Source organism: Cetorhinus maximus, chromosome 17, assembly GCF_964194155.1.
Source record: "Cetorhinus maximus chromosome 17, sCetMax3.hap1.1, whole genome shotgun sequence".
NCBI lineage: Eukaryota > Metazoa > Chordata > Chondrichthyes > Lamniformes > Cetorhinidae > Cetorhinus > Cetorhinus maximus.
This window is the reverse complement of record NC_135895.1, coordinates 50,363,056-50,380,566: the sequence shown is the minus strand read 5'-3', so window position 1 is coordinate 50,380,566 and position 17,511 is coordinate 50,363,056. Positions and strand designations below refer to the sequence as shown.

Here is a 17,511-nt window from a genome sequence, read left to right as displayed (position 1 = left end):
TGGGAACTTCCTTGGTCCCCATTTAAATTAGGAAAGAAGGCTTCTACCAGCCATATTTCAGGCAATTCTGTAACCTTTTACTTTCCTGCTTTAATAATTTGCCTTTCCTCAGGCCCTTTGACTACGTGGGGCATCTTCCTCTCGATCTCTTTTCCTGCTCTGGTTCTCTAGTCCCTGTTTAATTCTAGGATATCTGGTGGGTCTGTTTTCTATTCTATTTGCCCTTCTTGACCTCTTTTAACTCTATTGTCCTAGCTTCAGACTTGTTAAATTCAAACAGCTCTCGCTCAATTGTTATGGGTTCCATTTCACCTTTTAGGGCCTCAGAACATCGACCGGCTCTCCGCTCTCTTCTGGCTAATTTTGGCCTCTTTTTCTTCGCTAGCTAATACTTTGCTGACAGCCAAATCGTTTTCGAGGAGGAAATCAATTCCTGTTACTGGTAGCTTAGGGACAATTCCAACTGTTACAGGGTCTGAAACTAGGTCATGCTCTAGATGAACCCTCTGGAGGGGGACAAGTACTGATCCTCCTCCCACTCCTCTGATCAGTGCCTTGGCCTTCAGGGAGGACTCGGGGGTGGGGTGGGGGTAGGTTTATGTTTCCCTCCAACATTATGGATTGAGTGGCCCGCAGCAGTACCACGGACTTGCTCACATCTTGGGATGGGAACACTGTTCCTGAAAGGACAAAACTTTGAAAGCTCTCTGGGAGTTTGTCTGGCTCGGACATACATAGTGCCATGCCCTCCAAGGGGTAAGTTTCAGGCTGCAGGAGGAGTTCTTGCACCCTCATTTATATTGTCCTGTCTGGGTGGAAGGCCTTTCCTATTTATGTCGCTCTGCTTTTCTTTCCAATGGTCACGGGGATGGTTTGGAAAGAGTCTGCCTGCTGTTATTGCTTTGTCTGTTGTTATTGGTCCCTAATTGGATCTTATCAAAAACTTGGGGTCTGGTGTAGGATCATAACAAGACCGAATCAAACGAGACCAGGGCCTCAAAACAGCCACGGCCTCTATCTTTAGCTATAGATTTCAGTTCTGATCAAGGTTTAATTTCAACTGGGATCGCAAAGGATGATTTTATAAGAATTCTCCGCACAGTACTTGGTTAAGAACCCAACTGGTGCAAAACCAGTCACTAGTATTGTATGCTAACATTGAAAAAGGAACCTTTGTCTTTAGAATAAGTCTGGTGAACAGTTTGTGAGTGCCCTCTGCTGCTTCTCCCAAGATTTGCTGGCTGTGAGAAATCCGGTTAGAAAGACTTTGTATATGGCTCATTTCTATACACTGGCATTAAAAATAATGCATCATAGCAATTCAGAACTTTTAGTCTATAACATGAACTGTACAATTGAGCTAATAATAGCCAGTTTTATTGTAATTTATAATTCCTATCTTTTAACAAGAATGAGCTGATGATTTGTTCCTAGCTCTGGCTGCTCTGTAACCAGGTAACTAAATTAAGCAGCGGCAACATTTCCAACCTCAAGAACCCAGCTCTCAGCCGCCAATAACTCACATGAGATCAGGAACTTAGCATGTGGAAAAGAGGCATATGTCCACATCCCACTACTTCAAGTACTAATTTGCATGTCATAAATATACAGTGGTACTGGGTCACTGCTTACATGATTAATTTTAGAATGAGAATCAGAGATTGCCCAAGCAGAAGGATCCCCTCGCCCTCCTGCTGGCTGGGAGGCTACCAAGAGGCTGCCACGTTGCAGCGGGCCTTCCTGACACAAGCAAAATGCCCGCAGTGGCAGAAAGTGGCCCTTAATTGGCTTATGTGGCCCAGTTGGGCGAGAAGCTCATCTGCCATATTTCACACTGCTTGCAAAGTGGCATAGTGGCAAGATGATATTGGGCATGCCACCTGAAGCCTTCTCATGTCATTTTGTCAGCGTTCCTGCCTTCCAGCATCCCCAAAGAGGTGATAAAATTCAGCCTCTGTAACTATGGTTGTTATTCCTTTGGCAACATAAGATAGTAATAGAAATTTCACTGTTGGAAAAGCCTTCAAATGTATTCACAGAATTCTGCTATATATTTCTAACTATCTTATGCAAAACAGAATTTTAATCAGATTTTTGCCAACATTTACATTGTTAAAGATGTTTAGATTACACCTTTATCAAAAAGGATTTTACATAAATGTTCCCAAATTCTCCGAGGACATTAACTATCAGTCACTTTCAACACTTTACAAAGAACATTTTTTCTCTTATGGTAGGTATCCGAACTATGGTTCAGGTCTTAATCATAAACCAAAATAATCAAAGTCTTGCATAATCCCCAATGAGAAGTAAAGAAAAAGAACTCTAACTGGGGGTAACCATGTAAAATAAAATGTGAAAAGGTTACTAGTGAAAACCTACCAGAATTTTAAATTTCAGGGCTCACAGTTCCATTTGTGTCTTTCTATATGTATCATTGTCTATTGCTAATCTTGTGAGTCTTGCTCCATAGTAATCTATGATGTAATTCGAGCCATCTGCAGGTCCAACAATCTAGAGAGAGTTGAAAAAAAGTGAGGACAGTCAATTCCAATAATTTCATACCACTTACAAACAATTATCCCAAATATAGAACTCTTAACTTCTGGCCTCAAACAGCTGTTTTCAATCAAACAGCTTAATTTAATAGTAGGGTGTCCATTTTGTGCTGGGTTACTTTGTATATTTATTTTTCCATATACGCAGTGAACTCAGAGGAGAGAGAACATGACATGGAGCTTGAAATCACCAAGGATGAGAAGTCGTTCAGTGTAGATGGGCCGAATGGCCTGCTCCTGCTCCTATGCCTTATGGTCTTATAGAGGCTGAGGGTGGAAGGCAGTGAAGAAATTGTGGTGATAAAATATTTATCATTCCTGGGAGGACAGTACAGAACGATGATTTTGAAAGAGGGGTGAAAGGGATGGAACTAGGCAAGATGCTCAAAGGAGGAGAAAGTGCCAGAGAGGAGGAGGTCAGGGCAAGGAGTGATCTGATGTTGAGCACCACACCCCCATCCTCGACAAGGAGAGTGGTGGAAGATTTACCAGGTAGGAAGACTTCATTTAGGGGCAAGTTGTCATCATCCCTCAGCCAAGATTACGTTAAGGCCAAGATGTTTGATCTAAGCATCCACAATAAGTTCGTGGATGGCAACGACCTTGATCACAAGTGAATGGATATTCTGGAGGAAGATGCATAGAGGGGTGGAGAGAGCTGAAACCCTGACAGAGTCAACAGCGTCAGCAGTGGGAGGGGTGAGATGAAGAGGAAGAAGCTAGACAAGGTTAATACCCAGAGGCCGCAATGGGTGGGTAAGCTGATGAGAAAGTGGATGGGGCAAGTGGAGTTTCTGCACATAATGAGTCAACGCTAGTGCCCTGATGAGCCCATCAAAGAATAACAAAAAAGGCACAGAGGGAAGATGTTGGCTTATCTAACAGGGAGTCTAGCCTGGGGCAGCAGCAAGAGAACAGGAAGGTTGAGGAAAACTGAAGAGTTGGGGAAGGGATTTGAGAATACAGAGTACCTGAGAGAGAAGTGAAAGAAGGCACGACAATAAAAGTCTAGGAGAGGTAAAGAGAAAAGAAGTTAAAAGAAAAAGCAAAAGTGGCAATAGATTGATGGGCTTGGGTCCAAGAATAAGAACAAAACATAAGAAATAGAAGCAGGAATAGGCATTCAATAAGATCATGGTTGAGCTCCTACCTCAGCTACACCTTCCCTCACTATGACCATATCCCTTGATTCCCTTATCTGACTTGAACAAGCTCAACAACTGAGCATCTACAGTTTTCTGCAGTAGGAAAATCCAAATACTGACAACCCTTTAAATGAAGAAATTTCTCATTTCTGTTCTAAATGGCCAACCCTCCTATTCTGAAATTGCAATCTCTAGTTCTAGTCTCCCCAGACACAGGAAATGTCCTCCCAGTATCTACACTGACTATCCCCTTAAGAGTTTTATAGGCCATCTCTCATCCTTCTAATTTCTATGAAATATAGACCTAGTCTACTCAATCTCTTGATAGTTCACGCCAGTCATCCCAGGAATCAGTATAGTGAACATTTGTTGCACTCCTTCTAAGGCAGGTACATCCTTCCAGTAAGGAGACTAAAACTATACACAATACCTTCAGGTGTGGTCTTACCAGGCCCTATACAATTGCATTAAGCCTTCTTTACCTGCGTACTTCAAGCCCTTTGTAATAAATGCTAACATGCTATTTGCTTTCCTAATTGCTTGCTGTACCTGCATGCTACCTTTCTGTGATTCAGACACCCGGATCTCTCTGAATATTTACATTTCCCAGACTTTCACAATTTAAAGCAATATACTGCTTTTCTATTTCTCCTTCCAAAGTAGATAACTTCATATCTCTCTACATTATATTTCATCTGCCATGCTTTTGGCTACTCACTACCTGTAAATCTTTGCAGCCTCTTGTGTTTTCCTCGCAGCTTACCTTCACATCTAACTTTGTATTGTTAATGAAATGGGATACATTATAATTCGCCTCATCTAAGTCATTAATATAGATTGTAAAACGCTGAAGCCCAAGCATAGATCCTTGTGGTATCCCACTAACATAACTAATTACAGCCTATCAATTGAAAATGGTCCATTTTTTCTTACTTTCCATTTTCTGTCCATTAACCAAATAACAATTTGTACTAATATAGTTAATAAAATGCCCCAAAGCACTGTAAAGTGGTGCTGTGAAGCAAAGTTGGACATAGTGCCACAAAAGATGATATTAGGCCACATGGTCCAAAGCTTGGTCAAATAGGTAGATTTTAAGGTGGATCTTAAGGAGGAGAGAGGTAGAGAGGAGCAGAAGTTTAGGGAGGGAATTTCAGAGTTTAAGGACTCGATTCAGGGATGGGCAATAATTGCTGGCCCAGCCAGCGAAGCCCACATCCCATGAATGAATAAAAAAAATTAATGTTAATATAATACCCTCAATCCATGAGCCCTTATTTTGTGTAATACCTCTTGTGCAGCACCGTATCAAACGCTTTTTGAAATTCCAAATGCACAATATTCACTAATACCCCCTTACCCACCCCAATTACATTCTCAGAAAAATAAAGTGGCCCATAGTTTACTCTCATATCCTATTTTTTTGTTTATCAATCTTTGCTGAATTTTAAAATCCCCCCCAATCCTTAGATTTACTACTCTTTTTGGAAAGATTATAAACCGCCTCCTTTCATGCTATCTTTAAATTACCTTGTTAACCACAGTGGCCTGCTTTTCCCATGGGTTTTTTATTCCTTAAGGGAGTATATCATTGTTGTAAATCATGAATTACTTCTTTAAATGTTTGCCATGCCCTATCTACTGTTACATTTTTTCATTTAGTTTCCCAACCTATCTTGGGCAACTCACCCCCCATACCGACATAATTAGTTTTGTTCAGATTTAAAACCCTAGTTTCAGACTTAACTAAATTGCTCACGAACTCAATATAAAATTCTATCACATTATGATCACTTTTCCCCAAAGGCTCCTTTACTACAGGATTATTAATTAAACTTGTCTCATTGCATAAAACTAGATTTAAATAGCCCATTCTCTAGTTGGTTCCTTGACATGCTGATCTAGAAAACTATCTTGAATGCATTCCATGAATTTGTTTCCCAAACTATTGCTGAAAATTTGGTTTGCCTAGTCTATTTGAAGAATAAAGCACTCATGATTATTGTATTACTTTTGTTACAATAACCTCCCATTTCCTGATTTATTATACTCTACCTAACACTACAACTACTGTCAGGGACTGTATAAATTAATTCTACCATTGTTCTCTGCCCCCTGCTGTTTCTTAGCTTGACCCAACCAGATTCTACATCTTGATTTTCAGAGGTAAGATCCTTTTGCCCTATTGTCTTTATTCCATCCTTTATTATCAAGAAACCCTTCCTCCTTTTCAATTTTGTCTGTTCTCTTTTGAAGGTCAAGCACCCAGGAATATTTAACTTATAACCTTGGTTACTTGCACTTGTTTTTACTTGCAGTAAGGTACACCATATGCTTTTAAAATAGTTCAATGACATTTTTTTTCAAATCCTCTGTATAAAAACTGGTTAGTAAGTCCTGAAATGTTACATCTTATCTTCACTGATACCATGCTCATGAATGTACAGTAAAATTTGTTAACTGGCACACTGCCTACCAGAATTCAATTAACTGGAATTCTGGGGTTGGGTCTGTTTGTTGACTGGAGACGTCTCTCATCCCTCAGAAATCAGCACTAACACGTTTCCCATCAGTCCCATTCTCACAGAACCACTAATAATTGTCAAACTCACCGGTGGTTGCTATTGGTAGCCTATCACTGCTGTAGTCTCAGCTTCCCACTGTTCTGCAGCATTATGTTCCCTCAGCACCGCTCATTAGATTCATGCGCTCCTGTACCTCTCACGAGACCTCAACACCTGCAACACTGCATGATCACCCTGGAGCTTCCTGATTGGATGAAAATGCGGAACTTACCTTACATCTTCGTTAACCAGCATATTTGATTAACCGGCACCTCCCATTCTTGAAGCATGCTGAATAACAGAGATTTGTCTGTACACTGCAGATTTTCCAATGGCTCCAATTTATTTCTACAATCGGTTCCCAAACTGCACACAGTAGTTCAACTGTGACCTAAGCAGTGTTTTGAACAGGTTTACCATACAACTTTGTATGTAAAACTCAAAATATCACTTGACCCTTTTACATTTTTGTCCACCTTTAATTCTGTTTCAACGAATCTGTTTCCCTTCAGCATTAATACTCAGTGTTCTTCCTCTCCATTTAGAATATTGCCATTTAGGATATATTTCCATCCTATTTTCGCTACAAAATGCAGAATTCAAAGTTATTTTCCTCTGATCTGCTGCTCTCTAACTTATTTCATTCTAACGTCTCCTACATATTTTTTCAGTTTGCCATGCCGCCTAATAGGATCAGAAAATTGTGATATTATTCTCTGCATTGTCCAAATTATTTAAGTTTTTAAGTGCATGCAATTCCATGCATCTAAACGATTAAAAATGAATTTATGCAGTAGTTTTATTTCTATGTCTGACAGCATGAATTAACTACAGTGTAAATCTTTACAATCAAGTTTCTGAACTCTCAAAAACAGCCAGAAATATGGTCAGCAAGTAAAATTGCAGTGGCTCACCCAAATTCCTGGTGGCTCGCCACAAAGTCAGACGCTATTCTTCACGGTTAGCAATAAAAATTACATTTGAGTTGTGGACTGAGGAGAAAAAAAAATGATACATTTTGCAGAGCTACTTTGAAAGTTGACCAATGGATTGCATTGAGATAAAAAAAACTACAAATATTAGTAGTTTAAAATGAAAACAGAAAATGTTGATAAAGGGCCTTATCCAACTGTTTCTCTTTGAGGTGCTGATTATCTTCTGTGCAGTTCCAGCATTTTTACTTTAAAAAAAACCCTCATTTACTTGAGCCAGCTTTGTTTAATATAAGAATTTGATATGTAATTTTTTAAAAATTAGAATTCACTGAATTTTTTTTTCATTCACGGGATGTGGACATCACTGGCTGGACCAGCATTTATTGCCCATCCCTAATTGCCCTCGAAAAGGTGATGGTGAGCTGTCTTCTTGAACCGCTGCAGTCCATGTGGTGTAGGTACACCAAAGTGCTGTTAGGAAGAGAGTTCCAGGATTTTGACCCAGCGACAGTGAAAGAACAGTGATATTTTTCCAAGTCATGATGGGAAGTGGCTTCAAGGGGAACTTCCAGGTGGTAGTGTTCCCACACGTCTTCTGCCCTTTTCCTTCTAGATGGTAGTGGTTGTGGGTTTGGAAGGTGCTAAGGAGCCTTGGTGCTACTACATTTGCTGGACAGCAGTTAACTAGATAACATACTATAATTGTTTCAAACATTGTTTTTAATGTCAGGACTCTGATTTAGAATGGTGATCAGTGTTACTCATACAATTTAGTGAAGTAGATTTATTAACCTTAAATCACAACATTAGAAAACCTTTATTATTGGCCGGGATCTTAAGTGGAGTGGCAATCATTGTCGTTGTGCCACTGTCTGTTCCGAGACCGGCGCCTCCAGAAATACGGAATGCAGCTTCTGCCAGAGAACTCCATTGCTATAGCGCCGGGGGAAGACAAGAGAGGCCCTGTTTTTACAGCACTAGCTGCTGCACAATAAGTTTAAGTGTCCAGTGTGAATGTTCGTGAATGGATGAATGTTAGTCAATGGGTGAATGGGTAATTGGATTAATGAATGAATGGCAGAGTGGGTAGGTGGGTAGGGTGGGTGAGGCAAGTTGGAATTCGGTAGGGTGGGCGAGGTGGGTAGGTGACTATGTGGGTCAGATGAGGGGCTAGTCAGGTCAATTTAGGCAGGGGGGGCGGGGGCGGGGGCGTGGGCAGGGGGGGTAGTCAGGTCTGGTTGGGGTTAGCCAGAGGGTCATGGGTGTTCTCAGGTGGTTGCGGTAGAGTGGGTAGTTGGGTCAGGTCAGGGAAGTTGGGGTAGTTATTGTGAGATTGTTGGGGGTGGGGTCAGTTGCGTAATTACCCAAGTGTTAGACTCGGTATTTTCTGTCTAACATTTCCTGGGTAACCATCCAGGTTAGTAATTGCCCGAAGTCTCCAACTTTAACTCAGAGTCGAGGTCGTTGCGGAGGGTTTTGGGGTGCAGGGGAATTGCCCATCAGAGGTTCAAATTTCCTGAGCAATTTTCACGGAGGCCAGCACATCAGGACTTCTGCAGGGTCCCGACGCACATTTAGGGTTGTACCATCTCCGACAATCCGGCTCATGGAATTGAGGGTAATATATTAGCATGGATTGAGGACTCAATAATGCTCAGAAAAGACAGAGTGGGAGTAGAGAGGGCACTTTCGGGTTGGCAGGCCAGACTTAACAGGATAACAAGAGAATCAGTTTTGGGCCTCAGCAATTTAGAATCTATATTAATGACTTAGATGAGGGGACTGACATATCCAAGTTTGTGGAAAATTTCAAGTTAGGTGGGAAAGTAAGTGATGAGGAAGACACAAAGAGGCTACAGAGGGAAAGAGACAGATTGGGTGAGTGGGCAAGAACTTGGCAGATGGAATACAATGTGGCAAATTGTGAAGTTATCCATTTTGGGGTGGGAAAAATAAAACAATGTTTTTTGAATGGTGAGAGACTAGGAAATGTTTGCATTCAGAGGGAACTTGGTGTACTTGTACATGAATCACGAAGGTTAATTGCAGGTACAGCAAGCAATTAGGAAGGCAAATAGTTTGCTAGCTTTTGTTACAAAGCAATTAAGAGTATAAGGATAAAGAAACCTTACTACAATTATCCAGGACATTGGTGAGGTGATACCTGAAGTACTGTTTTAGTCTCCTTACCCAAAGAAGGATATAAATGTACTGGAGGGAGTGCAACAAAGATTGACGGGGCTGGATTCTGGGACGAGGGGGATTGTCTTAATGGAAGAGATTGAGTCAGCTAAATCTTAAAACCTGGAGTTGAAAAGCATGACAGGTGACCTAATTGAAACACACAAGATTCTTAAGGGGCTTGGCAGGGTAGATGCTGAGAAAATATTTCCTCTGGGGCAATCTAGGAGATAGCGTCACAGTGTCAGAATAAGGGATCAGCCATTCAGGGCTGAGATGAGGAGAAATTTCTTTACTCAGTGTTGTGAACCTTTGGAATTTTCTACCTCAGAGAGCTGTGGACACTCAGTTGTTTAGTATATTCAAGACTAAGATTGGGTATTAAGGAATTAGGGATATGGGGATAGTGTGGGAAGGTGGAACTGAGGAAGATGATTAGCCATAATCTTGTTGAAAGGTGGAGCAGGCTCGAAGGGCCAATGGCTTACTCCTGTTCCTATTCCATATGTCCTTTTGCATATATCTGTGAACTATTCAAAGTTTGATGAATTTAATTTTAACACCCATTTTTCATTTCAGTGTTATTTATGTTGCGTAATTCAAATTGTTGGATTTTTTTGGTGATTACAATGATTTTGAACTGGAGAAACTGCTTATTTTAAATTTATTTTATTTAAAATTTACAGTTGCTCTGAAATGCTTAAGTCGTATTTTTCTTCTTATTAATACTGATATCTTATTGCAGGCCAAAATCTTTCCACAGCAGTCACAGCTGGTTCATATCTAATTGCAGCGATCTTAAGCCATGCAGCTCACTTTTTTCCATGTAAAAGAAAACTTTAAATGTTGGCTATAACTTTGCCCCACCCAATCCTTAAGGCATTAGTAAATGATTTGTAGAAAAGGCAAATCTAAAAATCCATACATTTCATAAAGATCAATAGATAAATATTTGTACAGCTGTGCTTTTTGCTCATCACTTTCCAAACTTACATAAAGAAGGAGGAGCAATAATTCTAACAGTTTTTTGCAGATCACTGAGCCAAGAAAAGGTTTTATGTTTTTAAAAAGCGTGACCGATCTGGATATTTTCCTTCTGAACCTCAGTTCGAAACAAGGGCCCTCCATTTCAACAACAATTACTTGTATTTATATAGTACCCTTCATAGAGGAAAACATCCCAAAGTGCGTCAATGGAGCATTATCAATCACAATTTGATACTGAATCACACAAGCAGATATTAGGTAAATGATCAAAAGCTTGGTCAAGAGGCCTGTTTTAAGGAGCACCTTAAAGGAGAACAGAAGGTTAAAGAGACAGAGAGGTTAACATAGGGAATTTCAGAGATTAGGGCCTCAACAGCGAAAGGCATGGCCTCAATGTGCAAGAGGCCAGAACTGGAGAAGTGCAGATAAGTCAGAAGATTGTTGCAATGATGGAAGTTAGAGAGATAGAGAGGGTCAAGACCATGAAGGGATTTGAAGACAAAGGTGAGAATTTTAAAATCAGGGCATTTCTTAACTGGAAGCCAATGTAGGTCAGCGAGCACAGAGGTGATGGGTGAACAGGATTTGGTGCAAGTAACCACACAGGCAAGGGTGTTGGATGAAAAGTTTACAGAAGGAGTAAGATAGAACACAGGTGCATGTTGCCATAATGAAGCCTAGAGGTAAAAATGGCATGAATGAGGGTTTCATCAGCAGACAAAACGAGAGGGGGGTGAAGTTGCCCAACTGGTAAAAAGCAGACTTGCAGATCACACAGATATGTGGTCAAAAGCACATCCTAGGGTCAAATATAAACCAGGGCTGAAAACTGTCCACTTCAACCTCAGATAACTGCCAGGGAAAAGGATGAACTTGGTGATTAGGGGACAGAGTTTGTAGCGGGGACTGAAGACAATTGGCAGAATTGACCATGCAATAGGGACACACTGTATAAAATGACCATTCCTCTACAGCTGAGACAGTTGAGGCACAGCCACATTGATATGATTAGAAACAAAAATAAAAATACCTGGAAAAACTCAGCAGGTCTGACAGCATCTGCGGAGAGGATCACAGTTAACGTTTCGAGTCCGTATGACTCTTCAACAGAACTAAGGAAAAATAGAAAAGAGGTGAAATATAAGCTGGTTTAAGGGGGATGGGACAAGTAGAGCTGGATAGAGGGCCAGTAATAGGTGGAGATAGCCAAAAGATGTCATAGACAAAAGGACAAAGAGGTGTTGAAGGTGTTGAGATTATCTAAGGAATGTGCTAATAGGTGACATTAAGGGTAGAAAGCAGGACGAGCAAGGTACAGATAGCCCTAGTGGGGGTGGGGTGGGGGGAAGGGATCGAAATAGGCTAAAAGGTAGAGATAAAACAATGGATGGAAATAAATTAAAAAATAATGGAAATAGGTGGGAAAAGAAAAATCTATATAAATTATTAGAAAAAAGGGGGATCAGAAAGGGGGTGGGGATGGAGGAGAGAGTTCATGATCTAAAATTGTTGAACTCAATATTCAGTCCGGAAGGTAGTAAAGTGCCTAGTCGGAAGATGAGATGCTGTTCCTCCAGTTTGCGTTGAGCTTCACTGGAACATTCCAGCAGGCCAAGGACAGACATGTGGGCATGAGAGCAGGGTGGAGTGTTGAAATGGCAAGCGACAGGGAGGTCTGGGTCATGCTTGCGGACAGACCGAAGGTGTTCCGCAAAGCGGTCACCCAGTCTGCATTTGGTCTCTCCAATGTAGAGGAAACCGCATTGGGAGCACCGAATGCAGTAGATTGAATTGAGGGAAGTGCAAGTGAAATGCTGCTTCGCTTGAAAGGAGTGTTTGGGCCCTTGGATGGTGAGGAGAGGGGAAGTAAAGGGGCAGGTGTTGCACCTTCTGCGGTTGCATGGGAAGGTGCCGTGGGAGGGGGTTGAGGTGTAGGGGGTGATGGAGGAGTGGACCAGGGTGTCCCAGAGGGAATGATCCCTGCGGAATGATGAAACACCTTTGGTCTGTCCGCAAGCATGACCCAGACCTCCCTGTCGCTTGCCATTTCAACACTCCACCCTGCTCTCATGCCCACATATCCATCCTTGGCCTGCTGCAATGTTCCAGTGAAGCTTAATGCAAACTGGAGGAACAGCACCTCATCTTCCGACTTGGCACTTTACTGCCTTCCGGACTGAATATTGAGTTCAACAATTTTAGATCATGAACTCTCTCCTCCATCCTCACCTCCTTTCCGATCCCCCTTTTTTCCAATAATTTATATAGATTTTTCTTTTCCCACCTATTTCCATTATTTTTAAATGTATTTCCATTCATTGTTTTATCTCTACCTTTTAGCCTATTTCGATCCCTTCCCCCCACCCCACCCCCACTAGGGCTACCTGTACCTTGCTCGTCCTGCTTTCTACCCTTAATGTCACCTATTAGCACATTCCTTAGATAATCTCACCACCTTCAACACCTCTTTTCCTTTTGTCTATGACATCTTTTGGCTATCTCCACCTATCACTGGCCCTATATCCAGTTCTACCTGTCCCATCCCCCTTAAACCAGCTTATATTTCACCTCTTTTCTATTTTTCTTTAGTTCTGTTGAAGAGTCATACGGACTCGAAACGTTAACTGTGTTCCTCTCCGCAGATGCTGTCAGACCTGCTGAGTTTTTCCAAGTATTTTTATTTTTGTTTTGGATTTCCAGCATCCGCAGTTTTTTGCTTTTGTATTATATTGATATGATTAGAGTTGGTCTTCTAGCTTATCTGCCCACTCAAGCAATGCAGAGGCATCAAAGTGGCATCATCTGCTCCAGAGCTTTTCACCCCTCGGCACAGACTGCAAACTAATGAGTGTTTTAGTGGACTGCAGAAGAGTTGGATGACTGGGCACGTTGTACAATCTCCTTGCTAAAGCTGGCCATGGAGCAGTCACTGGTAGAGGCACTCACTGCCCCTTGCAACGTCATAAATGTCAATTTGGACCAGACTTCCTCATCGTTCAAGCTAACAGTGAAGCCTTGCAGTGCGGGTTAGGAGAATGCCTGCACCTGAGCTGAGAGCACAGCATGCAGTCCAATAGGCAAAGCCGTCACCAATCAGTCAGGTGGAATGGGGCAGAGGAAGGCTGGATTTTGGGCAGTCATGCAGTGCAGTAATCTCTTGCTATACAAATGGTGGCCAGAACTCGCCAGGATGCATTAAGAAGCCTTCAGACTTAACCATGAGAGAGGTTCTTAGTACACCCATGCTAACTCACACCTCTCTTTCATCCTGCAAGAGGAGTACATTAGCAATATGGAGACTGGTGAACTAGGTATATGCCTCGTGGCGTACAGAGAATGAAGACGATGGAGAAGAGAGTGACTGAGGTGCCTGGCTGTGCAGAGGGAGGACTAGCACCCTCTGGAAGAAGGAGCGGCTGGGGCTCCCATATATGCCGCTGAAGAGACACAGCGAGCCGTCGCTGATTGGCACCTAGCTAGACCAGGGTCTATAGATGCTGCCGTTTGTTCCTGCAGATGCCTATGAACCAGTGTCGAAGACTGCGCATGTTGAGGGAACCGGTCAGTCACATCAGCCAGCTACTGTAGGATCTGGCATCACATGGACATGGAGGACATCCACTGCCAGTGGCCGTGAAAGTGACAGCCGTGCTCAAGTTCCATGCCAGTGGTACCTTTCAGGGCTCTACCTGTGACCTCTGTGGGATATCACAAGCCTCCACCCACAAATGCATCCAAGAGGTCACAGACACCATCTTCACAAAGGCACAAAACTTTGTGCATTTCACCCGGGACCAGGAGAGCCAAGATGCAAAGGCCCAGATCTCAGGTTTCGTACATGTGCAGGATGCCATCGACTGCACTCACGTGATGCTCAGATCTCCGTCACAACACTCAGTCAACTATGTCAACCGTAAGGGATTCCATTTGCTGAATGTACAGCTGGTGTGTGACCACTACAAACACATCCTGCAGGACTGTACACAGTTTCCAGGGAGTGTGCATGGCTTCTACATACTCAGTTGGTCTCAGATCCCTGACATCTTCCAGGGTCCACAGGGGCTGCAGGGATGGCTCCTCAGGGACAAGGGCCACCTGCAGAGGATGTTGCTGATGACACCTGTGCGATGGCCTCAGACTGCAGCAGAGCGAATGTATAAAGAGGCTCCAACTGCAACTCACAACTTGGCGGCAAACCACCAGATGCTGAAAATGAGGTTCTGGTGCCTGGAATGGTCTGGTGGAGCCCTGCAATAGTCCACAGGGGGTGTCACGCATTGTTGTCACCTGCTGCGCCGTTTACAACCTGGCGCTGCAACGGGGAGAGGGGCTGGTTGAGGAGGGGATGCAGGAGCTGGAGGTCTCCTCCGATGAGGAGGATGTCAACGGTGATGAGGGTGAGGGGGTCCTCGAAGGTGACGATGACAGCGATGAGACCCTTGCACTAGCCAGATAAGGCAGGTGCACTCGGGAGGCCCTCATAGCTGCTAGATTTGTGAAGGATGATGACGACATGCAGTGAGGAAACACCATAAGATCCTCACATTGCATCGATAACATTTGACTCCAGTCTGGCTTATGGCAGTGTACATAACCTCTGTGATAAGGCTCCTGTAATGTTGATGCAGTGGAGACTCTAATATTCGCTTGATTGCAGGAGGATGATGACGACATGCAGAGAGGATACTTCATAGATCTTCACATAGCCTCTGCAAATTTCTGACTCCTGTCTGGCCAAGGACAACTCGCTTGCGCTGTGTGATCAAGGTCATATCATAGAGACGCAGCCATGAAACTTTAAAAGCATCTGATCCTTTGTTCACCTTCAGCGCCTGAGCCTTTCAGGAGCACAGCATCACTGGTCACAGATGCTGAAGAGATGGGGGCCAGCCCCACCTTAAAGGTGCTCACAGAGAGAATGACAGAACACTGTAACACCTACCCACGACATTCTGGCAGCAATGACAACACCGTCGAGGTGCAGGCATCAGTAATGTGTCCAGGGAGTGTGAGGCCGGACCATCACTTTGGCCTGAAGGCTGCACAAAGCACAGGGAAGTGGCCCTAGACTGAGACACCTGCCTTTATCTTGTGCAGAAAGGTTTCACATCTGAGTGACACGAACACTGCTCATCAGAACAAAGAGCAACAGGCGGGGAGACATTCTTGTGATTTTATTTACAATAGTGAATATTATGTACAAGTGATGAACACCTGTGTCCAGGTTGTGCAACTACATCTTCCTAACCTTTAAGATCTCGAGGGGTCTTGACAGGGTGGATGTGGAGAGGATGTTTCGTCTTGTGGGAGAATCTAGAACGAGGGGTCACTGTTTAAAAATAAGGGGTCGCTCATTTAAGACGGAGATGAGGAGAAATTTTTTCTCTCAGTGGGTTGAGTGTCTTTGCAACACTCTTCCTCAAAAGGCGGTGGAAGCAGAGTCTTTGAATATTTTTAAGGCAGAGCTAGGTAGATTCTCGATTGACAAGGGTGTGAAAGGTTATCGGGGTAGGCAGGAATGTGGGGCGGAGGTTACATTCAGATCAGCCATGACCTTATTGAATGACAGGGCAGGCTTGAGGGGTCGAGTGGCCTACTCCTTGCCCTTAATTTGGTATGTTTGTATGTCATTGCAGCAGTCGTAGGCTGGAAGCACAGAGATGTGCGCACAGCTGCACTTTAAGTATGGCGCCTGGAGTGAGGAAGCTGCAAGATGATGGCGTGGCAGGCGAATGAGAGCCCATCCGCCATGGAAATGACATGTTTCCCAGGGATGCATATTTAATGCAGTGGGTTTGGGACGATATGACATGAAAAGCTGCCATTGTGGCCGGTGGGTAAAGCGTTGTTTTACCCGCCCGCTACAGCACTTAGTGCAAATCTGGGACGATTCTGCCCAATGATTTTGTTGAGGGAGAGCAAGTAGATAAGAAATAGGAGCAGATCAAGGATGGATCCTTGGGTGACACCAGAGGTAATGGTGCGGGTGTGGGAAGAGTCACTGCAAGTTACTCTCTGATTACGGCTGGATAGATGATAATGGAACGAGATGAGCGCAGTCCCATCCAACTGGACAAAAGTCACAAGGTGTTGGAGGCAGATGGTGTGATCAACATTTCAAAGGTGGCAGACAAGTTGAAAAAGACGAGGAGGAATAGTTTATCACTATCACAATTAAGTAGAGTGTAATTTATGACTCTGATAAGTGCCATTTCCGAAGTGTGGTGGGGCAGAAACCTGATTTCTTCAAACTACAGTTCATCCAATAGCTATTCCACTGAATGAGCAGTTAGCTCAGAACAATGAAAAACATGCATCAAGACCAACAAATTGAGTAAGTCCCTATACTGCACTGGACCTGACTTCTGAACTATTAAGTGTAACTTCATTTCAAAACCTAAGTAAAAATCAGCAACATAAACAACTTCAAGCACATAATCTGGTTCAATAACGACAACCAATATAATGTTGGAAGATAATGGTGACAAATATGTAGGCCTGCAACTGTTTCAATGTTAGGCAAACCTTATCATGAACAGGAAAAATAACTACAACTACTTCAAAAAGGTGCTGCCAATTCTGCCATAAAACCTGTTCCTTTTTTATGCGTACAAGATGTGACATGCCTCATGATAGTGGCTCTCTATAAATTAGGAAAAAGTATGCGGAAACTCCTGCTGTACCAGGTTACTGACAAATTGTGATCACGTTACTAGTTTCCATCCTCTTTTTTTTATTCACTGATGGGATGTGGGCTTCGCTGGCAAGGTCAGCATTTATTGCCCATCCCTAATTGTCCTTCGTTGATGACTTTAAGAGTCAACCACATTGTGGGTCTGGAGTAACATGTAGGCCAGACCAGGATGGCAGATTTCCTTCCCTAAAGAACATTAATGAACCAGGTAGGTTTTTACAACAATCGATGATAGTTTCATGGTTACCATTATGGAGGCTAGCTTTATATTCCAGATTTATTAACTGAGTTCAAATTCGATCAGCTGCCGTGGTGGGATTTAAACCCATGTTGCCAGAGCGTTAGGCTGATTCTCTGGATTACTAGTCCCATGACATTACCACTATGCTACTGTCTCCCCCTGAAAATATTAGATTCTTGGAGGCCTTAAGTGTAGCTGCTTAATGG

General features: G+C 43.0%; 1 protein-coding gene across 1 annotated transcript in view; it reads right to left on the bottom strand.

Annotated features, from left to right (window-relative positions):
- The window catches only part of tm2d1 (TM2 domain containing 1), a 123,109-nt gene that overhangs the window by 14,535 nt on the left and 91,063 nt on the right, over nt 1-17,511 (bottom strand). Inside the window, exon 6 of the mRNA XM_078561176.1 lies at nt 2,383-2,514. Within this exon, the coding sequence (XP_078417302.1) occupies nt 2,404-2,514 (111 nt within the window). The 3' untranslated portion in view covers nt 2,383-2,403. The remainder of the gene's footprint in view (nt 1-2,382; nt 2,515-17,511) is intronic.